The sequence below is a fragment of the Odocoileus virginianus genome, chromosome 12 (genome assembly GCF_023699985.2).
Source record: "Odocoileus virginianus isolate 20LAN1187 ecotype Illinois chromosome 12, Ovbor_1.2, whole genome shotgun sequence".
In the NCBI taxonomy this organism is placed as follows: Eukaryota; Metazoa; Chordata; class Mammalia; order Artiodactyla; family Cervidae; genus Odocoileus; species Odocoileus virginianus.
In genome coordinates, this window is record NC_069685.1 from 48,420,689 (window position 1) to 48,437,546 (window position 16,858).

The window sequence follows — 16,858 nt, forward strand, 5'->3', positions numbered from 1 at the left end:
TGTTCACCAGTATTTACAATAAAGTAAACAATATACAGTTGAATAACATTCTGATTACTACAAAGTTATTGTTTTTCTTGGCTTCTGCTGAACTAGTAACCCAAAATACTGAGAAAATTGAGCCTTCATGCAAGGAATGGATTGGAGTCAAGTCTGAAAAAACATGCAGGTCAAGCATAGATGAAAAAAAGTTTGTTCACTCATTTATTCCTATAGATCGTAAATTGCCAATATTTTAAAACTTTCTGATTAGGTTTCCATGAACAAATCTGAGACATCCCATGTATCACAACCTTTCCTAAATATAGCACAAAGACTTCAGTTTCTTGTAAAACAATGGTTCACTAAAAAGAACCATCAAGTGTCCGTTTAACTAAGTTTTGCTTTGCTATATCAAAACATACCAGAATTTTTCTACTTTTTTCATTTGGTTGGGAAGGTTGTTGATGGTGATAAAAATTTTCCTTCCAGGGTTTCTGCATATAAAACTGCATTTACATGCAGATATGGATGAGGATTCTGATAGGGATGCTTTAAAAAATTACCCAAGTTAAACCGCTTAATTTGTCTAATTAATTAAAAAATTATTTAATTTGAAAGGTTAAGACTTAAATTTTCAATCTAAGTTGAAGTTATTTCTTATATTGCTCAAAATGATGTAATTTCAGAACATGGGCTTATCCATCGTTATGAAAGGCTGTTGTTTAAATATATTTACCAAAACAAAAACCACAACAAAAAATTAACTCCCAACCATTTACATATGTCTTTTATGTATACACATACAAAAAACTTAGAATGGTCCTCAGGCATATATGAATTAAATGCTAAATTCTGATTGAGTAATGACTATGGAGATTTCCTCAAACATTTAGAAAAACTGTTCTCTAATGCTGAGGAAATAATATACCATGGTATCAAATTCTTTCCTACTGAAGGAAGCAACTACAGAAAGCTTTTATTTGTTCAAAGTAACCAGTGCTACAGATGGAAAAAAAAAGCAAAAAACCCGATGTAACTTCCCCAGTATTACTTGAAAACAAACATTTCAATGATTTTCATTAGAATGTAGTTATTTCTTCACACTAATAAATCAAAAAACCAAGATCCACATTTTATTTATATATATATATATATATATATATATAAAAGGAAATGCAAACAATTATTGAGCCTCATCTTTTGGACAAGAATGCCAAGTTAGTCTCTCTTCATAAAAAGCAATTACAATTTGAGGACACTTCATATTTGCCTCTTTTGCCAGTACCAAGTCCGCCTCATCGGAATCTTTCCATTTCATGAGGAACATTAATTCTCCACTGCTGTCTGTGGCACCAATTATTCGTTCTGGATCAAGACCTCTGGCAAAACCTCTCGGTTTATCAGCAGAATCTCTTTTCTTCTTTGATTTGCTATCATCAGATTCACTGTCAGACAAAGATTTTCTTTTTGCTCCATCTTTTTCTTTACCAGCTTTTTGAGAATTAAGAAATGCTTCAATTAACTCTGGACAATCTAAATTTTCTTCAGGTTCCCAAGTATTGTCTGCATCTGTAAATCCCTTCCACTTCAAAAAATACTCCACCTTCCCGTTCACTACACAGCAGTCTAGTACTTTTTCTACTACAAATTCTTCAGGTTCTGCCTCTTCAACTTTTTTACTCTTTCCATTTTGTTTCTTTCCCATTTTTTGCAATGTAGTTTTATTGGAGGCCATTTTTTATTGCAGACTTGAAGAGCTATTATTCACCACCTCTGAGCTGCTCCTGGTCCCAGATCTGCGGCATCTCCAGCCCTGCACACCTCAAACTCCTGCCAGTTTCTCTTATCTTATCTCTCTCCTCCACTTTTTTCATTTTTGCAACAGCCCTTTATTTATTAAAGAAAATTAGCATCAAGAAAAAAGAAAGGGGCTTCGGGGCTTCCTTGGTGACTCGGTGGTAAAGAATCCACCTGCCAAAGCCAGAGACAACAGTTCGATCCCTGGTCTGGGAAGATCCCACATGCCACGGGGCAACTAAGCCCACGCACCACAACTAGTGAGCCTGGGAGCCGCAGCTGCTGAGCCCACATGCCACGGCTATTGAAGCCTGCAAGCCCTAGAACCTGCGCTCTGCAACAAGAGAAGCCACTTCAATGAGAATCTCAAGCACCGCAACTAGAAAGTAGCCCCTGCTCGCCACCGCTAGGAAAAGCCCTTGCAGCAGTGAAGACCCAGCGGAGCCAAAAAATAAACAAATAAAGAGAAAAGTGAATAAAGAAAAAGGGAAAGAAATAAAGAAAAGGGTTCACTTACAAAGAGCCCATACATCGCCATGGTGCGGTACCTCTCCTGCACGTCCCGGTATCTGAGTTCCATGACTAAAGATTTACTTCGGATTTCTGCAATGGTTGCAAGCACAAACTTGAGATCCTCAAGGGTGCTGGGGCTCTTCTTCAGGTTTTTGTTCAAGGACTATAAAAGACAGTTCAAAGGGACACTAAATAAGCATAGGGGGAAAAATACAGTGACAAATGAAGCCCTGACTTCCTCGAAATGAAAGCAGTTTTAGAGAAACCCTGGGGCTCTGTCCCACAATAGACAGTGCACTGGATTTTCAGAGAAGACCTGGGATCCACTACCTCTATCTCCTCGTGCAGGTTATTGAGTTCCTCTCTGGCTGAGTCATTGAGGAGTCTCCCGAGCGAAACCACCCAGGACTTGGCGTTTTCCTGCACGGTGTTAGCCAGGGGTCCGAGCTGCAGGCGGATGCAATGCTCATCCTTGATCAAGACGTGGTGCATCACTTCAGAGGCGATCCTGGCATAGAAATGCAACTTCTCATCATACGAAACACAGGGAGGCTTCTTAGCAGCAAATTTCTCCATCACAATGGCTTTGTCCAGTTTCCAGAGAGGTCGGTAGCGCTTCCATTTCTGCAGGTACTTCATAAGATTAACCAGAATCCTGTGGACGTTTTGGGGGATCATAACAGCCTGCTCAATTATCTGAGGGTTCTGAGAGATATCATTGTAAAAGCTGATGGTAACAAGTTCTTCCTCCTCTCCCTTCTGTGGGGGGCATTCTATGCAGCTGCCTTTCATCCAGCGAACAAAATGCTGACAAAATAAGAATCAGGGAAATAAGAATCAGGGCGGGGTGGGGGGGGAAAGACAGTCCTTTAGTATCTATTTTGCTCCCTTTGTACATGTCATAGCCTTCTCTGGTAGCTCAGCTGGTAAAGACTCTGACTACAATTCAGGAGACTCCAGTTTGATTCCCAGGTAGGGAAGATCCCCTGGAGAAGGGATAGGCTACCCACTCCAGTATTCATGGGCTTCCCTCGTGGCTCAGCTGGTAAAGAATCCCACAATGTGGGAGACCTGCGTTTGATCCCTGGGTTGGGAAGATCCCCTGGAGGAGGGCATGGCAACCCACTCAAGTATTCTTGCCTGGAGAATCACCATGGACAAAGGAGCCTGGTGGGCTACAATCCATGGGGTTGAAAAGAGTTAGACACGACTGAGTGACTCAGCACAGCACACCAAACAGTACATATCACATTCAGTCTTGCTAGTAAGGAACCATGGACAGTATGAACAGTTAAAATGATATGACACCGGAAGATGAGCCTCCCAGGTGAGAAAGTGTCGAAAGAAGCAACAGTTAACTGGACATGGAACAACAGACTGGTTCCAAATTGGGAAAGGAGTACATCAAGGCTGTATATTGTCACCCTGCTTATTTAACTTATATGCAGAATACATCATCCAAAATGTCGGGCTGGGTGAAGTACAAGCTGGAATCAAGATTGCCCAGAGGAATATCAATAACCCCAGATACGCAGATGACACCACCCTTATGGCAGAAAGCTAAGGAGAACTAAAGAGCCTCTTGATGAAAGTGAAAGAGAGTGAAAAAGCAGGCTTAAAATTCAACATTCAGAAAACTAAGATCATGGCATCCAGTTCCACTACTTCATGGCAAATAGATGGGGAAACAATGGATACAGTGAGAGATTTTATTTTGGGGGGCTCCAAAATCACTGCAAATGGTGACTGCAGCCATGAAGCAAGAAAAGACACTTGCTCCTTGGAAGAAAAGTTATGACCAACTTAGACAGCATATTAAAAAGCAGAGACATCACTTTGCCAACAAAGGTCTGTCTAGTCAAAGCTGTGGTTTTTCCAGTAGTCATGTATGGATGTGAGAGTTGGACCATGAAGAAAGCTGAGCACCAAAGAATTGATGCTTTTGAACTGTGGTGTTGGAGAAGACTCTTGAGAGTCCCTTGGACTGCAAGGAGATCCAACCAGTCAATCCTAAAGGAAATCAGTCCTGAATATTCATTGGAAGGACTGAAGCTAAAGCTTAAACTCCAATACTTTGGCCACCTGATGTGAAGAACTGACTCATTGGGAAAGACCTGATGCTGGGAAAGATTGAAGGCAGGGGGAGAAGGGGACAATAGAGGATGAGATGGTTGGATGGCATCACTCACTCGGTGGACATGAGTTTTAGCAAGCTCGGGGGGTTGGTTATGGACAGGGAAGCCTGGCGTGCCGCAGTCCATGGGGTCGCAAAGAGTCAAACACGACTGAGCAACTGAACTGAACTGACTGAACTGTACAACTGCGCTCATTTCACATGCTAGTAAGGTTATGCTCAAAATCCTTCAAGCTAGGCTTCAGTAGTAAGTGAACCGAGAAGTTCCAGATGTACAAGGTGGGTTTAGAAAAGGCAGAGGAACCAGAGACCAAATTGCCAACATTTGTTGGATCATAAAGAAAGCAAGGGAATTTCAGAAAAACACCTACCTCTGCTTCATTGACCACTAAAGCCTTTGACTCTGCAGATCACAACAAACTGGAAAATTCTTAAAGAGATGAGAGTACCAGATCACCTTACTTGTCTTCTAAGAAACCAGTATGTGGGTCAAGAAGCAACAATTAGAACCATATTGGTTCAAAATTGGGAAAGGAGTATGTCAAGGCTATATACCGTCCCCCTGCTTATTTAATGTATATGCAGAGTACATCATGTGAAATGTTGGACTGGGTGAATCACAAGCTGGAATCAAGATTCTTGGGAGAAATATCAACAACCTCAGTTATGCAGACAATACCTCTCTAATGATAGAAAGTAAAGAGAACTAAAGAGCCTCTTGATGAAGGTGAAAGAGGAGAGGGACAAAGCTGGCTTGAAACTCAACATTCAGACTAATATCATGGCATCCGGTCCCATCACTTCATGGCAAACAGATGGGGAAAAAGTAGAAGCAGTGACAAATTTTCTTTTCTTGGGCTCCAAAATCACTGCAGCCATGAAATTAAAAGATGCAAACCTAGACAGAGTATTAAAAAGCAAAGACATCACTTTGCCAAAAAAGGTCCAATTGGTAAAAACTGGTTTTTCCAGTAGCCTTGTACAGATGTGAGAGTTGGACCATAAAGAAGGCTGAGCATCAAAGAACTGATGCTTTTGAACTGTGGTGCTGGAGAAGACTCTTGAGAGTCCCTCAGACTGCAAGGAGATCAAACTAGTCAATCCTAAAGGAAATCAACCCTGAGTACTCACTGGATGCTGAAGCTGAAGTGCCAATAGTTTGGCCACCTGATGGAAACAGCCGACTCATTGGGAAAGCCTCCGATGCTGGGAAAGATTGAAGGCAGAAGGAGAAGGGGGTGACAGAGAATGAGATGGTTGGATGGCATCATCAACTCAACAGACATGAGTCCGAGCAAACTCCTGAAGATAGTGAAGGACAGGGAAGCCTGGCGAGCTGCAGTCCATGGGGTCACAAAGAGTTGGACACGACTGTGTGACTGAACAATTCTGTGAGCTGTCTTAGAAATACTGAAACCCCCACCAGGTGGAAGAAGTTAACCGCATGATGACCAGACTGTAGCTGTGACACGAGCTGCCACAATTCTGAGGACTGGCCTCAAGGAAATGGGAGCAAACTGACCATGGAACTGAAGATTAACTATACTTAAAACAATCAAGATGACACTAGCCAGACCACCGATGACAATTTCAAAATGACTGTCAGAGCTGACTGTGCTGTTTCTGCATGTAGCCCCCTCCCTCTGTCCATAAAAGCTCTTGCCCACTGGTTGTCAGTGGGGAGGGGGGGTTAGGCCTTTGGACAGGCGTCCACCCTCCACCACTCACTCCTCATTCCCATTACCAGCATCCAAAATAAAACAAACTTTGCTTTTCACCAACCTGGCCTCTTTAGATCTTGAGAATCGAGCAGTCAAACCTAAGTTCAGTAACTCTGGGTCACATGCTGTCCACAGCTGGTGGGCCTAACTCTCTGCAACCAGGGACCACCCAGGAAATAACACACACTTCCGCCCTCACCTTGGTCATCTCGACACAGTTTCGGGCACAGTGGACACACATCTTGTCAATCTCATTTGCATTGGGATGCAGGATGATCTCTGGCGCCGTCAAGATGGTTTCCGTTTGGAACAAAGGGACGTTTCCAAGGACTAAAGAATTAAAAGACTGCAGATTCCTAGGAGGGGTTAATAAAACAGACTCAGGACTCAACAGAGTGAAATAGATCCGACAGCACAGAGTCCTAACCACTGGACTGCCAAGGAATTCCTCCCCCCCACACACACACTGTCTTTACAACATGTAATACGAAGATTAACTCACTTCAGGATGAGCTTTGTCAGGACCTCGTAGATTCTATTTTCCCAGTATTCGTAGTAGGAGGCCAGCCTGGGGGCCCTGCCTGTGTTGGTATGGATGACCAGCCCCTCGACTTTGGTCAGCAGAGGCCCAATGGCAAGATACCACCTGACCATGTGGTCCACATCTTTGGCCCTTTCTCGTTCAATGTGCTCAAAGAACTCCTTGACGCCTGCGGCAGAAGACATCTGTTAAAGCTCTTCATGGACATGGAAAAGGACATTACTCAAAAAGCAATGCAAACATAAGCTGTATGTCTCGCACATACGAAAGTAGCCTCTAATCTTGACCAAAAGCAGAAAACAAGTCAACACCATCCAAAGCAAGACACATCCAAAGCAAAAAATACACGACAACATGGGATTGAATGCGGATTGCGCATGCTATGTCTTTGGGCAATCTTGCTTGCCTCCAACTGCTTGTTAACTAGTCCTGAATTCCTTGTTGACTAAGTCCAAGAACGTTTAAAACATCGTTTGAATAAGTTAATGTGAGTCCATAAAAACACAGTTCACCTTACTGTTACAGAGTTATTGACAAAAGAACCATTAATCTTCACAGACTCAGGAATCTGTAAAACTAAGCAATACATAAAACATGACAAAGAGTAAGCATTATCCATTATCTTTTCAAATAACTGCCTGAGATCGTGAGGCATGGTTTTATTCCATTTGTGGAATAAAATGTGTGTGTGTGTGTGCACAATCATGACCAAGAGACTTTTCCTCCCATAATCAAGAGAAAAAAGAAGCCAGATCTACCTGGGAGTTCGTCCTCACTTTTAGGTGCTGGATATTTAAAGAGATTTATGGACTCTATTAAAGTAAGTCTGGAAGAAATGTCTTCTGCATTCTTATGAATCTGGTGGACAAGGGACTCAAATTTCCCAATGGCCTGTTTGCACCGAGTTATGTAGTCAGCAATACCTTTGGAGAGAAAGAGAAAGAACAAAAGAAAGATACTTGGCTTTCAACACTTCCTTTCCACATCCCCCCCACCAACAACGGTAATGTTAATACCACATCCCTTCACAGGAAGGACCCTGCTCCTTCCATCCCCTCAGGTCTTTGAAGTGACAAAAATCCACTGGGTCCCTGGGGACTGGAACAAAGAGCTGGTGCTCAGAATCAACCAAACAATACATTTCTTCTGTTCACATTTTAGCATAATTGTATCTGAAGCACCATGAGGATAAAGAAGAAGTCCAACCCTCTTGTCCTCTCATTGCCATGGCAACCTAAATCCTCCACCCCATGCCACTTTGCTGACAGTCTCCTCTGACCTGTTGCTTAGAAAAGTAAACAGCAAGAACATGCATAGTAAACCTGAATTAAGAATTTATGATTAATCAGGCAACAGCCTAAGCCTGTGATGTTTACAACAACCTATGAATAGGGTACAAAAATTATGCCCATTTTACAGATGAGAAAGCAGAGCCCCTGAGAGGTTGAGTCACGTGGGTGGAAACTAGATATTTAACCCAGGGGTTTTGCTCTAGAGTCCATAGTCCAAACACACATATTCTCTGTACAAAGGGAAAGGGATAAAGAGGAGAAAACAAAATGACAAAGAAAAAGAAGATTTGGAGCAATAGAAGAGAAGTAGGAGGAAGGGGGAGAAAGTGAAAACAAGAAAAAAAAAAGAAAAGAAAAAATGCCTTGTTTATTTTTTTAAAAGTAAAGAAGAATGTACTTTTCCTTATTCTTCCTGCTAAATACAGATAAGACCATGAACATTATCCATAAAACAAGCATAAGACTCTGAAAGGGGGAGAGACAGCCAACTAAAATAGACTATCCCCTGAGCCATAAAACAAACCTCAACAGATTTAAAAGAACTGAAATTATACTCAGTATGTTCTCCAACCACAATGGACTCAAATTACAAATCAGTGATAGGAAGATAACAGGGAAATCTCCAAACACTTAGAAACTAAAGAATACACTTCTAAATAATCCATGGGTCAAGGAGGAAGACATAAAGGAAGTTGGTTTTTTTTTTTTAGGAAGTTTTAAAAATACATTGAATTGAATAAAAATTAAAATACAACTATCAAAATCTGTGGGGCATAACTAAAGCAGTGCTAAAAGGGAAATAGTACCAAATGCATACATTAGAAAAGAGGAAAAATATCAAATCAATTAAAGTTCCCACCTCAAGAACCTTTAAAAAGAAGAGTGAAATAAATTCCAAATCAAGCAGAAGGAAATAATACAGATGAGCAGAAATTAATAAAATTGAACACAGGAAAACAACAGATAAAATCAATGAAACAAAGGGCTTCCATAAAACTAATCTCTAGCAGGACTGAAAAGAAAGAGAAGACACAAATTAACAATATCCAGAATTAAATAGGAGGGATCACTAAAGACAGGTATTGTAAAGATAATAAGGGTACAATAAGAAAAACTCACATTGAATCTGACAAGTTGGATGATATGGACCACTTATCTGAAAAGGACAAACTACACGACTCCCCCAATAGGATATTAATCACTTGAACCGTCCTATAACTATTAATGAAACAGAATCTGTAATTTTAAAACTGCAAAAAAAGAACAAATAAAAGCAATCACAACACAAAACCCCGGAGAAGGAAAGGGCAATCCACTCCAGTATTCTTGCCTGGAGAGCAGCATGGACAGAGGAGCCTGGTGGGCTACAGTCCTCGGGGTCGCCAAGAGCCGGACACGACTAAGGGATTGCTGCGACCCCATGGACGGCAGCCCACCAGGCTCCCCCGTCCCTGGGAGTCTCCAGGCAAGAACACTGGAGTGGGTTGCCATTTCCTTCTCCAATGCGTGAAAGTGAAAAGCGAAAGTGAAGTCGCTCAGTCCTGTCCGACTACCAACAACCCCATGGACTGCAGCCTACCAGGCTTCTCCATCCACGGGATTTTCCAGGCAAGAGTACTGGGGTGGGATGCCATTGCCTTCTCCGACTGAGCGACTACGCATACACAAAACCCTGCATGTCATGCTCAAAACATATTTGTTACGGACTTCCCTGGTGAGCCAGTGGTTAAGAATCTGCCTTGCAATGCAGGGGACATGGGTTCGATCCCTGGTCAAGGAACTAAGATCCCCACATACTGTGGAGCAACTTAGCCCACACGTCACAACTAGAGAAACCAGGGCACCAGCCACAACTACTGAGCCCATAAGCCGCAACCGGAGAGTCCATGCGCCACGACAAAAGGTCCCATATGAGGCAATGGAGTTCCTGCGTGCTGCAGTTAAGACCCAACATAATCAAATAAAAGTAATAAAAATTTTTAAAAGCATGGTTTGTTAACCATATCTATGCATATGCGAGCTTCCCTTGTGGCTCAGCTGGTAAAGAATCCGCCTGCAATGTGGTAGACCAGGGTTCAATCCCTGGGTTGGGAAGATTCCCTGGAGAAGGGAAAGGCTATCCACTGCAGTATTCCAACCTGGAGGATTCCATGGACTGTACAGTCCATGGGGTCACGAAGAATCAGACATGACTGACGACTTTCACTTTCACATACATATAAAAGTTGTTAATTTGACTAAGACAATCTAAAAGAATGATTGCATCCCATAGTCTAAAAGGCAATAGATAGACAAATTTATTACCTAGTGAGTTCCAGTTCAACCTCTTGTATCCAGATCTAAACACTCTTAATAATTCCTGGGAATGGTCATCAAGAAGAAGAGACTCTGCCTCATTTAACGTTCCTGTGAGCATGTGATAATGATCCAGCATACGTTGTATCCCATCCGTGTACCTGGAAATTACAGGAAAGTCACTGACACTAGAAAAATGGATTTCACAAAAAGCTTAATAACCTTACAATACGTTACAAAAGACCAAAGACCACACTACAAATTTAAAAGAATGTCACTCTTCCCAATAACTTTCCTTTGTGGAAGATATTGGTTACTTTTTAATTTCAAAATGTTATTTATAGGGAACTCTACTCAATACCCTATAATGACCTATACAGGAAAATAATATCAAAAAGAGAGTATGTATGTATGTGTGCATGCTAAGTTGCTTCTGTCATGTCCAACCCTTTGTGACCGCATGGACTGTAGCCCGCCAGGCTCCTCTGTCCATGGGATTCTCCAGGCAAGAATACTGGAGTGGGTTGCCAAGCCCTCCTCCAGCGGATCTTCCCAACCCAGGGATCAAACCCATGTCTCTTACGTCTACCTTCATTGGTAGGTGGGTTCTTTACCACTAGCACCACCTGGGAAGCATGTATGTGTAACTGATAGTATAATCATGTATAACTGATTCACTCGGCCCTACAGCAGAAATTAACACCACATTATAAATCAACTACCGTGATACTGACAGTTACTCAGTCAAGTCTGACTCTTGGCGACCCCATGGACTGTAGCCCACCAGGCTCCCCTGTTCATGGAATTCTCCAGCAAGAATACTGGAGTGGGTTTGCCATTCCCTTCTCCAGGGGGTCTTCCCAACCCAGGGATCAAACCCAGGTCTCCTGCATTGCAGGCAGATTCTTTAAAATCTGAGCCACCAGGGAAGCCCCAAAATCAACTATACTCCAATGAAAATTAATTAAAAAAGAATAAAAGTGTTATTTAAGTTTACATGAAATAAGTTTATCTTTACTATTTTAGACAAATGTATTAATACAAATTTTAAACATTTCTTAGCTCTCATTTCTAATGCGACAAACATTGATAGTGATAAAATCCACAAAAATGAAAACCTTGGCATGGGCAGGGGGGTGGTTCTCAATAATTTAAAAGAGTGTAAAGGGGTCCCAAGATAAGAAGTGTTGAACATTGATTTAAAAGAAGAATCCTTTTACCTAAGAAATTTGTCCTCCTGGAGGGCAATGTTCCTTGCTAATTCGGGGACAGGGAAGCCCAGCTGTTCCAAGTACTTTGTTTCATTAATAATCTCCCTGAGAGCAGGTGAAAAGTTGATTGAGAAAGCAGTCACTCTGTCAGGGTTTATGGCGTCATCACCAGCGGCAGAAGTCTGTGGGGGAGATGATGTTTCATAAGCGTGGGAAGGGCTGTCCACAAAGCAATCAGATCAACGCAACCCAAGTTATAAATGTGAATTTGAAAAAAAGTCAGGAAAAGGAAATGGCATCCCACTCCAGTATTCTTGCCTGGAAAAATCCATGGACAGAGGAGTCTGGTGGGCTGAAGTCCATGGGGTTACATGACTGAGCATGTGTGCATGAGGGTGGAGGGAGATGGGTTGGTAGCAATAAACTGGTAGAACTAAAAAAAAAAAAAAAAATCAGTGGAGGGGTTTTGCTGCCCTGACAGAGCGGGGAGCTGACCAGAACTAAGCTAGAAGACATACTTGGGTGCACAGAATTTTTAAATAATTTTATTTAGCACTCATGTTTGAAAATTGGGCAATTGCATGAAAAAATCCAAAACTCTGGCTTCCCTCAAAAAATTGGAAAAGCTGATGATAAATGACAAAAACAGACTGAAGCTGGGGAGTGGCTGTCGCTTTTGAATAGGACACAAGCCATCCAGTTCCTGATTAGCTCTACCTGGCCTCTTCGCTCATTTTAGTACCTACTTTGGAACTTAGGAGACCAAAGACCTGAAACTGCCAGGCCGAGGTCTTTTCTTCCCCACTTGAGCACTTGCTATATGCTGGGCCCCGTGCTAAAGATGGGGATGAAGCATGTGAAGCTGAGACAGGCTGCGACCTGGGGCCCTTTGCTGCAATGCTTGCACCTGGACACATTTCTCCCCCAGTAACAAAATACAAAGAAATTACATGGGACTAAAAAATAACTGCATACACTCACAGTTGGAGAAAATTCTAGACAAAAGACACAAAAAGACTGAAAAATCCTTATTGCCACTTCTGAAGAGCCATAGCAAAAACAGGGTGTCCGGAGCAAAAGCTCCCTGAACTCAACACCACCAAAGGGATGGGAAAATTACTTAAGCCACCCCTCTGGCCAGACCCCCTGGACACACCCCTACCCTCACCTCATATAATGAACAAGCTCAGCACCCGATACTAGGGGAGTGAACGAGCAAGGGAGCGGGTTACTTCTGACTCTCCATTGCTGCAGCAGGGGCCCCCAATAAAGCCTTGCTTCGAATTGCTTATCTGGCCTCTAGTCAGTTTCTATTGATTGGGGAAGGCCAAGAATCCTGGTTGCTATCAAAATGACAATTTCCTGTAAGTTAAAAATAATCAACCATCAGCAGTTTGAACCTGTTTCATACACAGTTCAACTAATACTTTGCATGTTCATGGTCATCTGATCCAGGTCATTTTACAAATTGGGTCCCTGAAGCCCAGAATTAAGCCAAGGAGTCAGAAGGGTTGCCTGATCCCCACCTGTTCCCTGACCATGACTTTTCACTACCTCCATGTTTTCCCTTCCTGCCTCTCTTCTTCTCCCTGATCAACCCCTGCCACCTCTGCCCTTCTTTGCCTTTGATTTTGGAAATACCTCTCAACTTCGTGAGAGTGAACACATCAGACCTCAAGGAAATGGGAGTTACCATCATCTTACACGGCTACCATAGTCTGGGGTGTGTGTGTGTGCGCGTGTGTGTGTGTGCATGTCAGTGCTCAGTCACGTCTAACTCTTTGCGACCCCATGGACTGTAGCCCACCAGGCTTCTCTGTCCATGGGATTCTCCAGGTAAGACCACTGTTTCAGATCTGAAAAGATGCACCTTAGTAAGCAGACTCTTCTTCATGAGAGTTGGCAGGATCAGTTCTGTCGTCTCTCTCCACTGCTCATACTTTCTATCTTCATAGTCTTTCATCATCCTACCCACTTCCAAATATTTTTGTTTGACCTATCAGAGAAGTCAGGCAAATGTCACTTTGTCCTTGAAAATAACAATTTTTTCTCTCTCCTGAAAAAAAAAATCACTTAACACTTTATGCAAGAGGAAGCAGGCAGATTTGCACAAATTTGGATGGTTTGCCTGCCACAGTACGGCTTAAAATCTAGGCTGATTAGTAGGACTCACAAACCTCAGCCCATGGCTGGGAGCTCAAAAAGAATGACAGTGATTCATGACTTGTGAAGACCATATGAAATTCAAATTTCAGCATCCATGAATGAAGTTTTATTGGAATACACCTGTTCATTCACATGTTATCTACCACTTTCTTTCTAGAAAGGCAGAGATAAATAGTTGCAACAGGGGCCATTTGACCCACGAATGCCTAAAATACTTATTCTCTGAATGGTTAAAGAAAAAGTTTCCCAGCCCTTGTGATATAACAGACAAAAATGCATGAAGAGGAGGGACAGTATTATCAAAGAGAGCGTGGTCACCCTCTGGAGAGGCTGAGATCAAGAGCAGGGGGAAGTCATGTGCTTGTCACCTGGAAGCTGTCATAGACATATCATGTCATACATATGGAGATGTGGTCCCCAGGGACCACAGGAAAGACTGTCTAAGTTGCAGGCATGGATTTGAAATTGAACTGCTTCTCATGCAGGCAGCTCTGCACAGCCAGCTCGTGCTCAGGGGTCGCCTGGATTGAAGGCACCACCTGGGCACGCTCAAAGCTACCCATCTACAATTAAACCATGAAATACAGGACTTCCCTGGCGGTCCAGTGGTTAAGAATCCACCGTCCAATGCAGGGCACATGGGTTTGATCCTTGGACAGGGAACTAAGATCTCACATACCTTGGGGGCCACTAAGCCACAACTGCTGAGCCTGCACGCCACAGCTACTGAAGCCTGCATGCCCTGGAGCCCGTGTTCCGCAACAAGAGGCACCACCGCAATAAATCTGTGCACCGCAACTAGAGAGTAGCCCCTGCTCGCCACAACTAGAGAAAGCCCACACGCAGCACTCACTCAAGACTCAGAGCAGCCTGAATAAATGAATAATTTTTAAAACGTGAAACTCAAAACTGGACCGTTGCAGCAGACATAACGTACTTCTCTTCCTCCGTCACTATCCAGGATCTCCTCTACTTCTTGAAATCTGAGGATGGTGTGCTTAATCCGGAAGAACAGAGACCGTTCCCAGTAGATTGCACCTGCTACCGGGGGATGGTTCTTATACAACGGGGGGTTGTCGAGGTTCTGAACAAAGATTTTGTTAACTATGTCAATCTGCAAAGCAATCAGACAAATTCCATAAGCAAGCAGTATCAGCATGCGAGCCAAGACAAGATTGAACTTGAAGTTTGTATCTTTAAAGAAATGAACATGGGATGTCAAGAAATACTTAAAGGTACAGAATAGTGCTTTTACTACTTAGTCTCTACTGCTTTTTCTTATACTGTGCAGGAATTTTTTGTTTGGTTTAACATATGCGATGATCCAGACTGCCTTGTACTTATAGACTGTCTTGTACTTACAGACTGTGTACAATCATTTGGGGGACCATTTTTTGGCCTTGCCATGTGGCTCGTGGGATATTAGTTCCCCAGCCAGGAATCAAACCCAGGCCCTCGGCAATGAAAGCACAGAATCTTAACCACCAGATTGCCAGGGAATTCCCCATGGAAATTCTGAAATCTGCTCTAGACATGACAGGGGGCCAGGCCTCCTGCATCGTGTGTGTATAAGTGTGTACATGCTACTGAGGTTTTATAACTGTTTGTCATGTAATATTTTTCTAAATGTGGTACAATATGCATGACAAAATTCACCATCTTAACCATTTTTCAGGGTGCATTTCAGTGGAATTAAGTACATTCATGCTGATACAACTTAGCGACTGAACAACAACAAAATGCTGTTGTGCATCCATCATCAACATCCATCTCCAGAACTTCTTTCATTTTGAAAAGTTGAAACTCTGGGTACCCATGAAACACAGTAACTCCCCACTTGTCTCTCCCCCAGCTCCTAGGAACCACCTTTCTACTTTGTCTTTATGACTTTGACTACTCCAAGCACCTCATGTAAAGAGACTCATAGAGTATTTGTCTTTTTATGACTGGCTTATTTTAATTAACACAAAGCCCTTAAGGTTCATTCATGTTGTATTAATGGCATATGGCAGAATTTCCTTCCTTTTTAAAGCTGAATAATCTTCCATTGTACAGATATAACACACTTTGTTTACCCACTCATCTATCAATGGACCCTTGAGTTATTTCCAGCTTTTGGTAGTTGTGGATAGTGCTGCTATGAACATCAATGTTCAAATATCTCTTCGAGACTCTGCTTTCCATTATATGTGTATATGCACAAAATGGAACTGCTGAATCATATGGCCTGCTGCTGCTGCTAAGTTGCTTCAGTCATGTCCGATTCTGTGCGACCCCATAGACGGCAGCCCACCAGGCTCCGCCGTCCCTGGGATTCTCCAGGCAAGAACATTGGAATGGGTTGCCATTTCCTTCTCCAATGCATGAAAGTGAAAAGCGAAAGTAAAGTCACTCAGTCCAACTCTTTGCTATGTGGCCTGGGCTTACACTTTAAAATAAATTTTGCAACCATAATTCAAAAAGACACATGTACCCCAACATTCATTGCAGTGTTGTTTACAACAGCCAGGACATGGAAGCAACCTAAATATCCATCAACGGATGAATGCATAATGAAGTTGTGGTACATATATACAGTGGAATATTACTCAGCCATGAAAAGGAATGAAATTGTGTCATTTGTAGTCATGTGGATGGACCTAGAGTCTCTCATGCATGAAGTAAGTTAGGAAGAGAAAAACAAATACCGTATATTAATGCATATATATGGAATCTAGAAAAAGGGCACAGAATGAATCTGTTTGCAGGGCAGGAATAGAGGCGCAGATGTAGAGGTCATGTGAGCACAGCAAGGAGAGCGGAGGGTGGGATGAATTAGGGGAGTAGCACTGACCCCTACCATGTATGAAACAGAGAGCTAGTGGGAAGCTGCTGTATAGTGTAGGTGGCTCAGTCTGGGGCTCTGCGATGACCGAGAGGGGTGGGATGGGAGAAGGGTGGGAAGGATCAAGAGGGAAGGGCTATATTAATATGTGTACCTATAGGTGACTCACATTGTTGTACAGCAGAAGCTAACAGAACATTGTAAAGCAATTATACTCCAATAAAAATAATAAATTAAAAAATAAAATAAGCATGTCACACTCTCATGGGAATAATTAGGTGTCAGAGGCAAAATAGGATCTGCCCCAATAATGGTCCTGATCTCCAGAATTTATGAATACATTATATGATAAGGAGGAATTAGGTAGCATATGGATTTAAGG

At 42.5% G+C, this 16,858-nt stretch overlaps 1 protein-coding gene and 1 pseudogene across 1 annotated transcript in view; both read right to left on the reverse strand.

Annotated features, from left to right (window-relative positions):
* Window positions 1–16,858, reverse strand: part of DNAH10 (dynein axonemal heavy chain 10) — a 153,602-nt gene that overhangs the window by 105,994 nt on the left and 30,750 nt on the right. Inside the window, exons 13-21 of the mRNA XM_070475137.1 lie at window positions 14,590–14,766; window positions 13,357–13,482; window positions 11,496–11,668; window positions 10,285–10,436; window positions 7,447–7,611; window positions 6,650–6,857; window positions 6,347–6,503; window positions 2,623–3,099; window positions 2,297–2,455 (exon numbers count right to left, since the gene is read on the reverse strand). Coding sequence (XP_070331238.1) covers window positions 2,297–2,455; window positions 2,623–3,099; window positions 6,347–6,503; window positions 6,650–6,857; window positions 7,447–7,611; window positions 10,285–10,436; window positions 11,496–11,668; window positions 13,357–13,482; window positions 14,590–14,766 — 1,794 coding nt within the window. The remainder of the gene's footprint in view (window positions 1–2,296; window positions 2,456–2,622; window positions 3,100–6,346; window positions 6,504–6,649; window positions 6,858–7,446; window positions 7,612–10,284; window positions 10,437–11,495; window positions 11,669–13,356; window positions 13,483–14,589; window positions 14,767–16,858) is intronic.
* Window positions 1,164–1,797, reverse strand: LOC139037710 (chromobox protein homolog 3 pseudogene; annotated as a pseudogene).